The sequence below is a fragment of the Mustela nigripes genome, chromosome 9, assembly GCF_022355385.1.
Source record: "Mustela nigripes isolate SB6536 chromosome 9, MUSNIG.SB6536, whole genome shotgun sequence".
NCBI lineage: Eukaryota > Metazoa > Chordata > Mammalia > Carnivora > Mustelidae > Mustela > Mustela nigripes.
The window spans coordinates 66,285,780-66,302,861 of NC_081565.1; the positions used below are offsets into that span (position 1 = coordinate 66,285,780).

The following is a 17,082-nucleotide window of genomic DNA, read 5'->3' on the forward strand; positions in this document are numbered from 1 at the left end:
GATGCAGGACTCGATCCCAGGACCCTGAGATCATGACCTGAGCCGAAGGCAGCGGCTTAACCCACTGAGCCACCCAGGCGCCCCAGTTTTCAGTATTTTAAGCTCATCAGGCATCAATGCTAAAGTCTTAACCAATACTAGAAGCTTTGGGTCATAGAAATATAAAGCAAGTACAGGAGAGAAATTAAATTCAGCTCCTTATTGATGCCAGAAATTTTACATTGTTATTCCTGTACAAAATGCTTTGAAGATTGCAGTTACGTTTATAAAAGTTTCTAAACTGTTAATTCCTTAAAATCTTTAAAGCTCTATGTACGTTTGTCATTTTACTTGGCCCCAAAGGGAATATACAGATAACTAAGATGAAATTCCCAGTCAAGAAGTTCAGGTATCGTGCCTCTGTGCCCTCATCTATCTCTTCAGAGATTGTTGAACCATTCCCTCCCAACCTACGCCGACCTCTTCCATGTCGGAGGCTGTCCTTGCAGACCTGTTACTCCCATGTATCGTTATTAGACTTTGATTTGACTAAAATTAATCATAGTGAATTGTGACTGATGAGCAGGTTTAACCCTGTCTTCTCAGCATCTTTTATCCCCAGCAACTAGTCTTCTAGTAGTTGTTCTTTGGAATCTACCTAAATCTGTATAGATTTAGCTTTTAGCAGTTATTTACCCATGAAAGATGGCAGGTAATATAATAGAAAAAAGAGTAGTCTAAAGTTTGCTAGCCCTACGATTCCTCCAGATCTTGTCACTTACACATGTCCTTAGGACCTTCAGCAAGTTATTTTCTTGGAGCCTCGGAGTCCTCACCTGAGAAATTCTGAAATGAGATCATGAATGTAAAGCTCCTGAACCAAGGCAGGAGAACAAATGTAGTTCTTTTCCCCCTCAACAGAAAGTCAAGTTTTACTGATGATAGTGGGGCACAACCTCCTGTCCAAATGTCAGTTATAAATAACTGCTATAAATTCTCAGCAAAACACAAAAAACAACAATGTGAAGGCTCTAGAGACTGAACAAGCATAAGCAGACTTCGGACAGAGTCAAACTTTGGAGCAAGTGGCCAACACATAGTGAGTTTCTGTTCTTCTTTTGTGGCTTTACCCTGAAGGCACGCACTCTGACAGCAAAACCAGCCCTCTCTCTGGCCAGAGGAACTAGGGCCACCAGATAGAGGGGAAAAATACAGAGGGAAAGATACTAAAAATGGAACCCTTAATTCCCTGTGTAAACTCAGCATGTCTCTGACCAACTCCTGAACCAATCTAATCTGTCCTGTAAGGAGCTTGGAAGTCATCACTCTGTCTTCAGAAAAAGGAAAAAAAAAAAACTGAATAAACTAAAAATCAACAGCTCTTAGAGATCTATCAGAGATTTGAGGTCAAGGAAAGCCAATGCCCCTAGAACTGGAGAGACAGAGAAATACAGCAAATTATAACTTGTTAGAGCAGAACCCCAGGAGCAGAGCCAATACCAGGGTAAGAGGGCTTAGACTGTGGTTCTGGAGGCTCAGTCTGCACAAGCCTGAGAGTGAAAAATAGCAGGGGCCCCAGTCTTAGGGAACCTCCCAGTGATTTCACAGGTTCTACTCCAAGAACCCCCACCAGATTCTCAGGGTGGAGATCCAAGAACAATCCCCTTGTGCTTTTGGCAGGATGAGAAAAGAAGTCACCATTTTGAAGTATGCCCAGAGCACGCTATTCTCCTAAACAAAAGCCTGCCTTCAAGTGAAACTTTTTTTTTACCAGGGCCTAACCGGCCTAGGGAAAAGAAAAATACCCAATTCCAGCCCCTTTCCTGTGCCTTCCTGTCTTACTTCAGGTGGGGAGGATTGAAAAGCACTTTGTCAAGGTCACAGTCCAGGAGCACAGGCTCTGCTAAAAGACTGACACCTGATCATAGGACTGTAGAATGCTTCCCCTCCCACAGACCTTACCACATTTTTAGGGCTTCTGCATAAAATAGGATTATAATGGCAAGACCTCAGTTCAGAAGAAATCTCTTGAGAAACCCAAAAACCACAGGGAAGACAAAAACAAGAACACCAGAGAAACTTTGAGCCTCTTGACATCTACAGCTACAACAATCAGTAAACATAGCCTAACTCCTAGCAAAATTAAACTTTACACTAAAGTTCCTTAAAAAAATGAACTGAGATCAGAATTACTGTCCACCAGAGAAGAGACAGTCTGCAGTTGGTGTAGCCAAGTTAATTACCTATAAAAGTAGCTACATGTTCTAGAGCAACATAAAGAATCCATATTTTCACAATATAGTATATCATTATAGTATCCAGAATGCAGTCTAAAATTACTCAATATACAAAGAGCAAGGAAAATGGGACCTAGGGGGAGCCTGAGGCAGGGCTCACATCTCACAACCTTGAGATATGTATGACCTGAGCTGAAATCAAGAGTGGGATGCTCAACTGACCGAGCCATCCAGGTGTTGCAACCCATAATAAGTTTCTAAAGAAAGGAAATAACAAATAAAGATACGGACAAAATCAAGAGAAAATAGAGTAACAGTAGAGAAAACAAGGCCAACTGTTCAATCAGTAATACTGATAAGCCCCCCATAGATTCATGAGAAAGGAAGAGAACACAGTATCAGGAATGAAGGGGGGTTATCGCTCCAGATCTTACAGACATAAATGGATAAAAGAAAATTATAAACAATTTTTAAAGATTTTATTTATTTATTTGACAGACAGGAGATCACAAGTAGGCAGAGAAGCAGGCAGAGAGAGGGAAGGGGAACCAGGCTCCCCGCTGAGTGGTTAGCCCGACGAGGGGCTCGATCCCAGGACCCTGAAACCATGACCTGAGCCGAAGGCAGAGGCCCAACCCACTGAGCCACCCAAGCGCCCCTATAAACAATTTTATACCAAAAAAATTAGAAAACTTAGATCAAGGAGACCTGTCCTTGTAAGACTCACAAAAAGAGCATTCAAGAAAAAAAAATAGCCTGTGTAAACTCAGCATGTCTCTGACTTTATTTTTTTTTTATTTACTCCCTTTATTTTTATTTACTCCCTTTATTCACTGAAGAAAATGAATTTGTAATTAAAGACCTTCCCATGAAGAAAACTCCAGGCTCAAATGGCTTTCTTTACTTGTGAATTCTGCCAAACGTTTAAGGAAGAAATAATATCAACTACATAAGCTCTTTCAGAAGATAGGAGAAAGAAGCCAGCATTACCCTGATATCAAAACCAGACACACAAAAGAAAGCTGTTATATACCAGTATTGCTCATGAGCATGGACACTGAAACCCTAAGCAAAATATTAACAAATCAACTGAGAAATACACAAAAATAATAAAGGAGAAAAACTCATGTGATCCTCAAGAGATGCAGGAAAAAAAAAATAAAATTCAACATTCATTTATGATTAAAAGAAAACAAAAACAAAACCTCTCTTCAAACTGGGAACAGAAGGGAACTTTCTCAGCCTGAAAATGGGCATTTATGAAAAACACCTGTCAGTAACATCCTACCTGATCTTGGAATCCGGATGTTTGACCTGTACCACTGTGAACAAAAAAGGATGTGTCTTTCCCCATCCCACCACCCCCCACACACTATTTCTATCTAAATACTTAAAGGAAGTTCTCGTCATTACAATAAGGAAAGAAAATAAAATAAAAAACCTGAAAGGAAGAAGTAGAAGTTTCTCTATTTCAGGTAACGTGATGGTTTACATAGAAAATCCTAGAAAACTACAAAACCACCTCTAGAGCTTACTAGTATATTTAGTTTGAACATAGAATACAAAGATGATATAAAAAAAATTGTACTTTTATATATTAGCAACATTTAAAAAGGTTTTGAACAATTCCATTACCAATGCTTCTTGATAACACAATAATGAAGAATAAATTTAACAAAAGATCCATAAGACTTCCAACTCGAAAACTAGAATATTACTGTGAAAGTTAAATAAGAACATACATAAATGTAGAGACACACCAAGTCTGTGGACTGGAAGCATTGATACTGTTTTCAACAAAAATGCCTACGCATTTCATTGGGGGAAAGTCTTTAAAGCAGTTGATCATGGAAAAACTAGACAATAAGGGAAAAAAATATAAACATCAACCCTTTACCTCCCAAATTACCCCCAAATTAACTCAAAATAGATCAAAGAATTAAAGGTGGAAGTTAAAGTTATCAAATTCCTTGGGCACCTGGATGACTCAGTCTGCTAAGCCTGTGCGTTCGGCTCAGGTCATGATCCCAGGCTCCTGGGACAGGGCCCTGCACCGGGTTCCCTGGTTGGTGGAGAGTCTAAAGCTCCTACATCTGCCTCTCCCTCAACTCATGCTCTCGCTCACTTGTTTTGAAATAATCAAATACCTAGAATAAAACAGGAAAAAAATCTTTGCAGCCTGAGGGTGGGCAAGAATTTCTTAGCTAGAGCCCTAAAAGCACAGCCCCCCCCCCCACCCACAGCGTGGCTTAGTGATTATTACGCGAAGAGCCTTCAAAGCGGAGTAGTGCTGTCAGCCAGGTGGTGGCGGGGTGGTGGGGGGGAGCATATGGGGAAAATGGGACTGAGCAGTGGCAAAGGGACAGATTACCTAAATTCTTTCTAAGCCCTGAATTTTATTCTGAGTTCTAAGGAAACCACTGTGAGCAGGACAGCTTATGGTTTGGGATTACTCTGTGTAGTAAACCAAAAACATAGTCCCACTTGTTGTAGAAATATATTTGAGAAACAGGGTACCACATCCATACCATGACTCGTGTACCTTAACCTTTTTAAAGCCTGTGATCAATCCCACCACACAGTCAAAACAAAACAAAACAAAACAAAAAACACCTGTTCAACTTTGTTCCACATTTCTTACACCTTTTGAGCCCAGGCTGTGTTCTTTAGCAATTGACATCTCAGGAACATCAGTAGAAAACAGTTTCTTACATTAAGCATTCACTGTGTGCCTTTTGCTGTGTCGGTGGATTTTGTACATTATTTCATGTCACAAGTATCACGGAGCAGGTTCTAGTGTAGCCCATTTCTACAGAAACCTGAGATCTCACAGTTCCTCCAGGGAGCCGAGGTTGGGACCTGTACAGTTTGACTCCAGAGCCTGTGGCCTTAAGCCCAGGCTGTGTTGCCTTCTCATAAACTGTTTACTAAAGAAGTATTTCACAAAATCACCATTTCTTTTGCAAGTGAAAACTTGTTTTTTATTTCAAAGAATATTTTTAAATGAACAGATGTCTCGGTTCATAAACTTATATGATAACCTTTTCTATTTTCAGTGAGTTATGTTTCCATTTCTTCCAAATAAATAAACTGTGGTTGATATAAAATCCTTTCTATCTCATTGTAATAGGATATGTCTAATTTTTCCTAGATTGAAGGATTCTCATTAAACAAACTAGGGAACTTCAACCTTAAAGATGTTCAAAATGACGCCGTGTTCTGGGAATATACTGAGAGTGCCGGCGGCGATGCAGACACAGCAAAAGAAGGGGCCCCAAAAGAAATGCCTGTTAAAAGGGGACAGGTCTGTTCTCTCTCATTTTTAATTTTGCCATTTATATTTGATTTCACTGTTAATTGTGGAGTCTGTGAGTTATCGGTCCTCCTCTCATCTGTCAGCTATCTTAACTCTTCCATGGATGTTCTCATTTCCTAGTCTGTTCAGTCCTTGCAATAGATAAATAATGAGAAAAGGTAAAATTCAGATCACTGAATCCACAGTGAAGAAGTACTTGGTATAATGTATTTCAGTGTCCTCATCCGTAGCATTAGGGATAGGCAGGGAAATTATGCACAAGGAAAGAATTGCTGTTGAAATTTAAACAAATCTGAGCAATGTCATTGTACTAGAAATAAGAATAGGAATCTGTCCCAAATTGGTATATGGGCCCTGACCCCACGACCTTCCCCGTAACTCTCTGGTTTGCAGTGGCAGCAATAGCCACAAAGGACTTCTGAGACCAGGATCCTAGTCCTCGCTCTACTCAAGTCCTGTCGCTCCTCTGGTCCGTGCCTAAAATGGGGAAGTGGCGGCGAGTCATAGATTCTCCAGTTGTGTTTTCTTGAGTCCTTGAGAGCTGGAGAGAGAAGGGAGGTGGTGCCACTCAACCCGTTGCCACCAGAACACCACCACTTTTTTCTGTTTTCTTCTTGGGGTTCCAGAAGAGTACAGGCTGTGGAGCCAGAATCTTTGAATTTATATCCAGCTGTCCCACTTCCTGGCTGTGTGTCCTTGGGCAAGTGACTTAATCTTCCTGGGCCCAAGTTTCCTCATCTAAAAATGGAGATGATACTGGTACCCTCTGATAGAGTCATTGACTTCTAGAATGCTTAACTCAGTGCCAAGCAAGTGGTAAGCACTCAGTAAATGTTACTTGTCGTTTTGGGGTGGGGGCTTGTTTTTGTCTTTTGGAAAAGAAAGTGTTTCCTACTTTAAAAGAAGAAAAACAATAACGAGAAACAGCTTAAGTACCACTAGTGTAGATAAGTCCACGTTTTTGTAAGTTCCACGTGGTGGTATTATCAAGTCATCTCGGTGAAATGCTTACAAGCCCCTGGCGATAAGGGTTATGGATAAAGAGATGAAATTTAATGAGGCTTTCAACTTCTGGGGGTTTACTTTGTGTCCTCAACTACAGTGTTTGGGACCTAGATAACTTCGGATTTCAGGCAGTTCTGCTTTGTAAATCTACCTAATGGCATTATCATACTTGACAAGAATATTTGTGGTCAGGATTTAATGGTTAATAAAATACTATACCACCACTTGTTTTGAAGTTCAGTATAATAAAGTGTGATGGGCAACAGATTTGTATCCCTGAGAAGGAAAAGCTGTTGCTGTAAGCCCAAGCAAATACTTGAAGTTTACATTTTTGTGTTATTTGGAGAGATTAGTAGTCTGCTACCGCATCAGAAATGAAGACCTAGGCAGGGTCAAGAGTGATTGCGTTGTCTGGTGAGAGAGCACTGTACCAGGATCGAGACCGATTGTTCTCGTTCTGCCGCTGACAAGCAGTGGGACCTTTGACGAGTCACGTCAACTCTTCGGGCTTTAGTTTTCTCTTGTAACTTAATGGGAGTTGAACTGGATTACCTCACAAGAGCCATCTTACGGTTGTGACATTATGTTTCAATGATAAATGGATTTCTTGTACTTAAAGACTATAAATGAAAGAATACAGAGAGCAACCAAATCTGCCAGATGCTTTCCCTTGTTTCTCATTTAATCCTCATAACTATCCTGTGTTATAGGTGGTACCGTCCCTACTCTGCAGATAATGATAGCGACCATTTTTTGAACATGTGTGCCAGGCACTGTGCTAAGCTCTTTACAGACATTCTCTCACTCAGTCCTCCCAACAACCCTCTGAGGTGGGTACTGTAATCCCCATTGTTCAGATGAGGAAACTGAGCCGTAGACAGCATAGAGCTTGGCCAGGATCATACATGGCTAGTACATGGCAGAGTTGGATTTCAAGCCTCAAGTGTCCCATTGCAAAGCCAGTTCCATTAGCCACTATGCTGTCATGCTGACTGAGAGTGAAGAGGCTAAGGCCAAGAGCAGTTAAGAGCTATGAAATGGCAGAGTCAGTATTTGGACTTTTTTGTTTCTATTCTACGTCCTATGCACCTTCTGGTATATTCTGTCACTGTATGTTCCAGTTTGTTGAGAGTCAGTGAATGTAAAACTGGCATCAATTTCTGATATCAAGAGTCCTTGACTTTGGATCACCTGGCTGGCTCAGTTTTAACAGCATGAGACTCTTGATCTCGGGGTCATGAGCTCAAGCCCCATGTTGGGCATAGAGATTATTACTTAAATAAATAAACCTCTTAAAAAAAAAAAAAAGTTGACTTTAAAATCAGTTGTCCCTGGCAGATTCAGTGAGCTTATGAAACTTCTCAGAACAAATGAAAGGAGTGTTTTGCCTTTTGCTCTCTGCCTGTAGAAGCTGCCCATTTTTGAGTGTGTGAGCGTAGAGGTGCCCTCCAGCGGCAATTTGGCAACTCCAGGGAGAGCTCTGTGCGGAGTAGCAATCCGGGCACGTTTCTCTCCACCTGTCATTAAGGCTTCTAAATAAGGAGTGCCCCCTGGTTGCCTAAAATTGCCCCTCTGCTCCTATGATGATAGTTAGATTTTAACATGCTCTCATCCCAGGAGTGCAGGGTAGAAATGGCGTTTTCCCACAAACAGAATATAACCCAGATGTGATTTACCTAGATGGATTGTCAAATTCCTATCTTTGCTAAGGTTTTTCAGGTTTTTTGTAATTTGCTTGAATGATCTCTAGTTTTTCAGATTGTGCTGACACCTGGACTCACCTGTGTGTTTTCTCTTTGCTGTCAATAGGTATCATTAATATTTGATTTCAAGCACCTGCCGTCAGTACCAGTTGGGCAGCTCTGGGTGGAAATGCTTCGATTCTATGCTTTAGAATTCAATTTGGCTGACTTAGTGATCAGTATTCGTGTTAAAGAATCTGTATCTCGGGAGTCAAAGGATTGGCCCAAAAAGCGCATTGCCATTGAAGGTATCTCAGAACATTTATTTTTAATTCCTTGCCTTTTTAAGGTACCAGTCTAACCGCATGCTTTTTACTTCATTCTCCTTTCAGCCTCCACGTGTAATATAGGCCTGATCCCAAAAGTGAAATAGTTAGAATCTTGCATGTGTTACTGTGGTCATTCTAAGGGATCAAGCTGTTTGTTCATCCTGGGTTTTTTAAGCACTGCAGTAAAATGTCTTAGTTAAAAAACAGCTAAAACAGTGGCTGGCCAAGTCCTTGCTTTCTTTGTAAATTGCTTAACAACTTAACTGCTCCCTCCCCGCAGCCCACCCTGATGTGTGAATCCCCCTTTCCTCTTTACTGTTCTCATTGTTGGATTTTTTTTGATTCGGTCCTTTCCTGGATTGTTGTGTTCATTTAGTTTTATGAAGGTGAGAAAATACTTTTTCTCATGAAAAATAATTGTTCATTGGATTCCTTTTCATAGAGAGAGGGGCTTGTTATTTTTGGAATATCTACAGTAGCATTTGGAACTGATTCATGAAAACATTTTTTCTAGCAAAGGCTCATTTAACTAAAACCATTGTATGAAAGACTCGCTGATGTGCCCTGTAGACTACATTAAATGGACTAGCTCTTCTCAGCTTTGCAGGGTCAGGAGGTTGAAACCCCTCTAGAAATCTTAATTCTCCTCCTTCAGACAACTTAAAGAACCTCCTAAATGGAATTCTCGTATTTTTGCTTGATTTTTTTCAAGCTTTATATTGCATAAGAGGGTTTTTGGTTTTTTGGTGGTTTTTTTTTTTTTTTTTTTTTTTTTGCATTTTGCATTTTGCATTTTGCATAAATTCTGTGTGCAGTCATGGGGATCTCACATTTTTAAACCCTCCCCTGCAGTTTCTCTGGCTCAGCTCTTCTGGCCAATTGCCTAACCTGCTGGAGTTCTAGGGGAGGAGAAAAGATTGAGAGAAGTGGTGTCTCCTCCTGGTGCCTCCCTCTCGCCCCTGAATTCAGTCCAGCCAGTTCAGTGATGGGGCTTCCCAGGGCAGAAGAGTGGAGGTAAGCTCTACACACCACAGGGCCTGGCTGAGTGGGGAGGCAGAGCCCTCAGCAGAGCCTGGCGGGAAGCCCTCTCTTCCCCAAGGCACAAGAGCCACACAGATGACACCTTTTTTACCTCCAGAGTCACAGAACAAAATAGGGAAGGGGTATTGGTTCGGAACAGAACGGGTACTCTTCATAGAACAGACGTTTAAGGAAACATTTCTTTTTGTTCTTAAACTGCCTCTTTTTTATTCCCCATCCCCAGTTTTTAAAAAAGCATACAAGATTCATGCTAAACTTTAGTATCATTTGTTGTCTGTTTTTATCTACAGCAGGCTAATTTTTAAAACATGAGATAGAAATGTATGAAGTGGTGGATTTTTCTTCCTTTTTTTTTCGTTACAGATCCCTACTCTGTTAAAAGAAATGTGGCAAGGACTCTAAATAATCAACCAGTGTTTGAATATATACTTCATTGTTTAAGGACAACGTATAAGTATTTTGCCCTTCCACACAAAATTACAAAATCCAGCCTTCCAAAGCCTCTGAGTACTGTCACATGTCTTTCTGAACATTCTAAAGAAGTAGCCGAGCATGACCCGGGTACACAAGCAAAAGAGGATAAACTGAAAAACTCAGTTTTGGCTCAAGAGCCAGGTGCTGCCATTTCAACTACAGACACCTACACGGTGCAGCCACTGACTCTTGTTAAAGAGACCGCTGAAAGCTTTGGAAGCCCTCCATCGGAGGAACTGGGAAATGGGCATGTCAGTGTCCGCCTGGAAAACCGAGACGGTATCAAGGCAGGGGCCAGTTGTGATGAGCATGGGGATATTAAAGGACACCATCAAGAAACAGGAAGTGAAGCTGGGAGAGAGGGCAGGCATCCTTTGACTGCCGATGATCAAGGTCTAAGGAGTAGCAGACGTGGAGAGTTTGTCACCTGTGGTGGCACGCAGAATAATGAGACAGAGAGCACTTTGCATTTAGAAGGCTTCCAAAATCCCGCAGCCAAAGCGTGTGATGGATTCACTACTTCAGAAGACAAGGCTGATGTTGATGAAGAAGGCATAGAAGGTACCGATGATCTCGAAGATGCTCTAAGCCACTTCGCCCCCTCAAGACAGGGCCATACATCAGGAATCATTCATTCCGATGAAGAGGAGGAGGAGGAAGAAGAGGAAGAGGATGACGATGAAGAGCCCAGGCTGTCCATTACCCAAAGGGAAGATGAGGATGACTTGGCTAATGAAGATGAGTTAGAAAATACATACACGGGATCAGGGGATGAGGATGCCCTGTCTGAGGAGGAGGATGAATTAGGGGAGTCTGCTAAGGGTAAAGACTCGAAAGAAGGTGGAAAACTTGCGGCTGGGGCTCTACTAACGGAATTCAATAAGATCTGTCTTAAAGAAGAAAATACATGTGAGGAAGGCTCAGCTGTGTCTGATTTCTTCTATGAATTTAGTAAACTCACCTTCACTAAAGGCAAGGTAATCAGTGCCACTTAGTGTCACAGAACTAAGTGACATTAAACAGGTTTTTTTTTTAAGTATTTTATTTATTTATTTCACAGAGATCACAAGTAGGCCGAGAGAGAGGAGGAAGCAGGCTCCCTGCTGAGCAGAGAGCCTGATGTGGGGCTCAATCCCAGGAACCTGGGATCATGACCTGGCCAAATGCAGAGGCTTTAACCCACTGAGCCACCCAGGCGCCCCAAGACATTGAACAGTTTTAATGCATGTAATTTTAATTTTCATGTACTAGAACAGAGCTTTCCCATGTCTCATGGTAGTGAGGAGTTGGTGCAGTCCAATACAACCACTCGATCACCTTCCCTCCTTAGACCCTTGTGAATTTGCATTGGAGAAAGGGAATGCTCTTGGTAGTGGAAATTACTACCTTTTTCTCCTGAGTATCCCATAAGATGTCCCCGTTTGGCTGCACATTTTTTTTATTCCTTTGGCAAGTGAGAGTAGACTGTGGACTTCTCAAAAAATGATTCAGGGCCCCTTTATTTGGCAGAGTTGTATCTTACGTCTTGTTTTGCTTTGCCACCTTCCTGCAGTCTCCTATGGTCGTGTGCAGCTTATGCAAACGAGAAGGTCATCTCAAGAAGGACTGTCCCGAAGACTTCAAAAGAATTCAGCTGGAACCTTTGCCACCACTGACACCCAAATTTTCAAATATCTTAGATCAAGTTTGCATCCAATGTTATAGTAAGTTATTAATATTTCTTTTTATTTATCAAAATATTGCATTGTCTCAAGAGTCCGTAAAATCACTGACCTGTTAGCTCCGTCACTGAGACCAGGTCTGTTCCATTCTCCACTGTGTCCATGGAGCTCTCTGTAATGCCTGTGCCAGTTGAGACTCACAGTAAACAATTGTTGAAGGAAAGACAGGGAGGGAGGGAGGATCTTTTAATTCTAACTGTTGGAATACTAGCATTCCCAGCTGGTTTTCCTTGAACTGTTTTCCTAAGTGCAGTTAATAGTATCTCTTGGCAAGGAGTACTGCACAGGTCAAGTAGGGAAGGAGTGTGCTCGCTGCTCCCCCTTGGGAGAGTTGTGGGTTAAATTAGCATAATAATGGCTTCTGAGAAATGTTCCCTGTGAAGAACTTACTTAACTCTTCATCCCAGCATTTCCAAAATCTGAGCATAAAATACTTTAATTAACACTTATTAATGACCCCCTAACAGCCCTTTGAGGAATACCAATTTGGGGAAGCGGAGGGTTAGAGTTAAAGGAAAAACACTGAAAGGAAGAAGCAGGCCTCTCTTCAGATGAACTTGATGCATCACTGTGCTACCTCCTGAGGGAGCTGTGCTGGAAGGCACTTACTTATTAACCAGTGACTGAGTCGTTTTTAAACCTTTTTGGAGTTTATAAGCTATAAAAGGAAACTAGAGTCCCCTTAGAAAACTATATATATACATACTTCTGTGCCCTGAGGGCCACCTTTATAGAACCCTGGGTTTCTGAAACCTCATAGCAGAACCACTGTTCAGATTCCTGGGAACAGATTCATTCATTCTTTCTTTCTTTCAATTATTTTTTATTTTGGGGGGTATAATACATTATTAATTTTTTAATTTTTTCCTTTTAATTTTAAAAAGTCAGTTAACATATAATGTTTTATTAGTTTCAGAGGTAGAAATCAGTGATTAATAGTTGCATATGTACTCAGTGCTTGTTATGTTACATCATGTGCCCTCCCTAATGTCCATCACCCAGTTACCCCATCCCTCCCATACCTTTCCCCTCCAGCAAGCCTCAGTTTGTTTCCTATGATTTAGAGTCTCCTATGGTTTGTCTCCCTCTCTGATTTTGTCTTTGTTTGATTTTTTTCCTTCCTTCCCCTCTGATCCTGTTTTGTTTCTTAAATTTCACATATGAGTGAGATCATATGATAATTATCTTTCTCTGATTGACTTACTTCATTTAGCTTAATAGCCTCTAGTTCCATCCATGTCATTGCACATGGCAAAATTTCTTTTTTTTTTTTAAGATATTATTTGTTTATTTGACAGAGATCACAAGTAGACAGAGAGGCAGGCAGAGAGAAAAAGAGATGGAAGCAGGCTCCCTGCCGAGCAGAGATCCCGATGCAGGACTTGATCCCAGGACCCCGAGATCATGACCTGAGCCTAAGACAGCAGCTTAACCCACTGAGCCACCCAGGCGCCCAAAATTTCATTTTTTGAAACTACATAGTATTCCATCATGTATATGTACCACAGCTTCTTGATCCATTCATCTGTTGATAGACATCTGGGTTCTTTCCATAGTTTGGCTATTGTAGACATTGCTGCTATAAACATTCAGGTACACATGCCCATTTGGATCACTACATTTGTATCTTTGGGGTAAATACCCAGTAGTGCGATTACTGGGTCATACGGTAGCTCTATTTTCCGTGTTTTGAGGACCCTCCATACTGTTTTCCAGAGTGGCTGCACCACTCTGCGTTCTCACCAACAATGTAAATGGTGGGGACAGACTATTTTCAAAGAAAGACGTTCTCTATTTTATATTACTAATGCTATCTACCAGGAAGACACATGGAATTTAGTTTTCTTTTTAAGTTGTTAGATTTGTTTTATAAAATGATTTTTTTTTCTCCAAAGCACATGAACAATCTTTGTTTCTAAAATTTATTTTTATTTTAAACAGAGGATTTTTCTCCAACTATTTTAGAAGATCAAGCTCGTGAACATATTCGGCAAAACCTAGAAAGTTTCATAAGACAGGAGTTTCCAGGTAAATAACTTTTTACATTTAAGAAAAGTAGCATGACCTTCCTTCAGAATGAGTACATGTGTTACAAGCACATTAACTTGGAGAATGAGAAAGAATGATGGTGATGGGGACAGGGCTTCAGTTACTTTATGATCTGCTGAGGATGGTATTTGGTCTGCCCGATCCTACTTTACCAACAGTGAAGACAGTAGCAGTATGGGATTTCTGTTAACAGACCCCACAACTGAAATTTCATTTTGTGTTCTTTTTATTTATTTTTAAAGATTTTATTGATTTATTTGACAGAGAGATCACAAGTAGGCAGAGAGGCAGGCGGAGAAAGGGTGGGGGGAAGCAGGCTCCCTGCTGAGCAGAGAGCCGGTTGCGGGGCTTGATCCTAGGACTCTGAGATCGACACCTGAGCTGAAGGCAGAGTCTTAACCCACTGAGCCACCCAGGCGGCCCATTTTTCGTGTTCTTTTTAAGTCAAAGTTCACATCTCTAAAATATGAATATTTAGAAAGCAGTAAAATTGCATTATTAAATATACTGATGTGATCCACATTTTCCTTGAACTGTCCTTTCATTTAAGAATAAAGTTTGGCGGACACCTGGATGGCTCAGTTGGTTAAGCAGCTGCCTTCAGTTCAGGTCATGATCCCAGTGTGGGATGGAGTCCCACATCGGGCTCCTTGCTCGGTAGGGAGCCTGCTTCTCCCTCTGACTCTGCTTGCCACTTTGTCTGCCTGTGCTCGCTCTCTCTCTCTCTCTGACAAATAAATAAAATCTTTAAAAAAAAAAAGAATAAAGTTTGGCACTTGGTAATCTTTCACACTATATGTAGATAGTATTTAAAGTAAATTTTGAAAAAAAAAATAAATTTTGAGGGACGCCTGGGTGGCTCAGTTGGTTAAGCAGCTGCCTTCGGCTCAGTTCATGATCCCAGCGTCCTGGGATCGAGTCCCACATCGGGCTCCTTGCTCTGCAGGGAGCCTGCTTCTCCCTCTAACTCTACCTTCCACTCTGTCTGCCTGTGCTCGCTCTCATCTCTCTCTCTTACAAATAAATAAATAAAATCTTTTAAATAAATAAATAAATAACTTTTGAGAGGAAAAAGTTTGTAATAAGTGAACTGGTTAATAAAAGAACATAATTATAATGAGATTCATATAAGATAGTTAACAACTGGGTATTTTATGATTCATGAGAGGGCCATTTTGATCAGTTGATTAAATGTATTCAGGTAATTAGTTACTACTTTTCGTATATCCCTAACAGGAACTAAACTGAGCTTGTTTGGCTCCTCCAAAAATGGATTTGGGTTCAAACAGAGTGACCTTGACGTCTGTATGACGATTAATGGACTTGAAACTGCAGAGGTACAGTGACCACCTAAAACTTGAATTTGCCATGGCGGTGTGATTTGATAATCTTGAGTGGCAGTACAGCTTGGTGTTTTCCAAATTTATCAGCAATACCATATGAAGTACGCCATTTGACACAGTCTATCTGCTCAGATACTTACGGAGCTTAGAGGTAACCGTGAGGAGGTACCAGGGTGTGTATTTTCAACATATAGTACAGAGAGGATTTGAAAGCAGCCTGTGGGAACACTACCAGGCCAATCCAGCCCCTCCGGTGTCCCATTGGCATGGCCAGTGGGCAGACATTGATGCACACACCCACAGGAGCCTTTTTGATAAATGTTTTAGGAAGCAGACAGTGTGGTCTTCTGAGACTTGTTTAGCAGGCAGGCAAATATACCATGATAAGAACACTAAACTTACAGTTCAGAGACCCAGATTCAAGACAGGCTTGCTTCATATGTTCCTTACCACGTGGTCTTTGGTTGGTAATCTGTAAAAGGAAAGCATGCCCTCTGCTCCTCGTGCCTCAGGAGATTTGCTCTGCACCTCAGCTTGGATCATGTATGTCAGGAGTCAGCGGACTAGAGCCCACAGGCTAAAGCCAGCCTACTGCCTGTTCTGTCAGAAACAGAGCACAGTCACATGCTTCCATTTGTGAAGTGTTGACGGCCTCTGCGTTCGTTCGATAATGACAGAGTTGAGTAGTTACAACAGGGTCATACGGCCTACAGAGGAGAAAAGGTTTGCTAGCCCCTAACAAATTTAAGGCCTTTATAAAATATAAAATACTGCATAAAGACAGAAAGTCTGAGAAGTGTGAAGTCCCTTTTTTTATTTTAACCACAGCCCAGAGACTGTATAGCCAAAAATGAGTGATGTTGCTGTCACTCAGGGCCTTTTTATGACTTTGCTTACTTTCCAGTCTTTGTCTTTTGAGGATGTATGTGTTTTGGGAGAATAGGCAAAAGTTAGCTACCTGAGTTTGGTGAGTAAAGAGGATAAGTAGGATTGGGTCCAATAGATGGAATTACCTCATTGTACATCATCAATATTGAATTTTTACATAGCTTTAGAAACAAGCTTTATGGGCATTTCTGAAGGAAAATTTCCAGTACATCTGGGATGTGTGTGGCCATCAAAAGGGTTTATGTTGTAAAAGGTGAGCCCAATGTTTTTAAGTATGATTTATTTGAAACATTTGGATTTGCTGTATGACTTTCATTTGTGCATTATACACAGTCCTGTGGAGGGATTCTCTGAACTTAATCACTTTACATAGCTGTTCATCAGCTCTTAACTGAAATATAATGAAAGTCCACCCAGAATGAACAAAACAGGGCACAGAAGCTCCAGCTTCTTTATTCTGGCACAGAGGGCACTTCTGAGTAGCAGAGTTACATAGAGGGGACAAATGAAGGTCCTCATTTGGACAATGGTTTAGACTTTTCTGGGACATCTGATTTCAGTCTCTCTTATACCTCCAAAAACAATTTTAGTAAATAGGGTCTATGGGAGTTTTTGTATCCTTAGGCTTTTTCCTATGAATACTGACCAAGGCTTGCCTAGGAGGGAAAAATGTATATAGAATGAGTTGAAATTAATATCATTATTTCTGAAACAATATGGGATTGGGAGGGAGACAAACCATAAGTGACTCTTAATCTCACAAAACAAACTGAGGGTTGCTGGGGGGAGGGGGTTTGGGAGAAGGGGGTGGGATTATGGACATTGGGGAGGGTATGTGCTTTGGTGAGTGCTGTGAAGTGTGTAAACCTGGTGATTCACAGACCAGTACCCCTGGGGATAAAAATATATGTTTATAAAAAATAAAAAATTTTAAAAATATATATATCATTATTTCTGAAGGTAATGGGAACTCTCTGTAACCAGGTTAGGAACCTGTCTTCCCTTTGTGATTCAGCAC

At 41.0% G+C, this 17,082-nt stretch overlaps 1 protein-coding gene across 6 annotated transcripts in view; it reads left to right on the forward strand.

Annotated features, from left to right (window-relative positions):
* TUT7 (terminal uridylyl transferase 7) overlaps positions 1-17,082 on the forward strand; it is a 63,000-nt gene that overhangs the window by 17,277 nt on the left and 28,641 nt on the right. For all 6 annotated transcript variants that reach the window (XM_059411737.1, XM_059411736.1, XM_059411740.1 and 3 more), the window contains exons 11-16: positions 5,368-5,520; positions 8,347-8,527; positions 9,953-11,040; positions 11,616-11,766; positions 13,726-13,812; positions 15,070-15,170. In XM_059411737.1, coding sequence (XP_059267720.1) covers positions 5,368-5,520; positions 8,347-8,527; positions 9,953-11,040; positions 11,616-11,766; positions 13,726-13,812; positions 15,070-15,170 — 1,761 coding nt within the window. The remainder of the gene's footprint in view (positions 1-5,367; positions 5,521-8,346; positions 8,528-9,952; positions 11,041-11,615; positions 11,767-13,725; positions 13,813-15,069; positions 15,171-17,082) is intronic.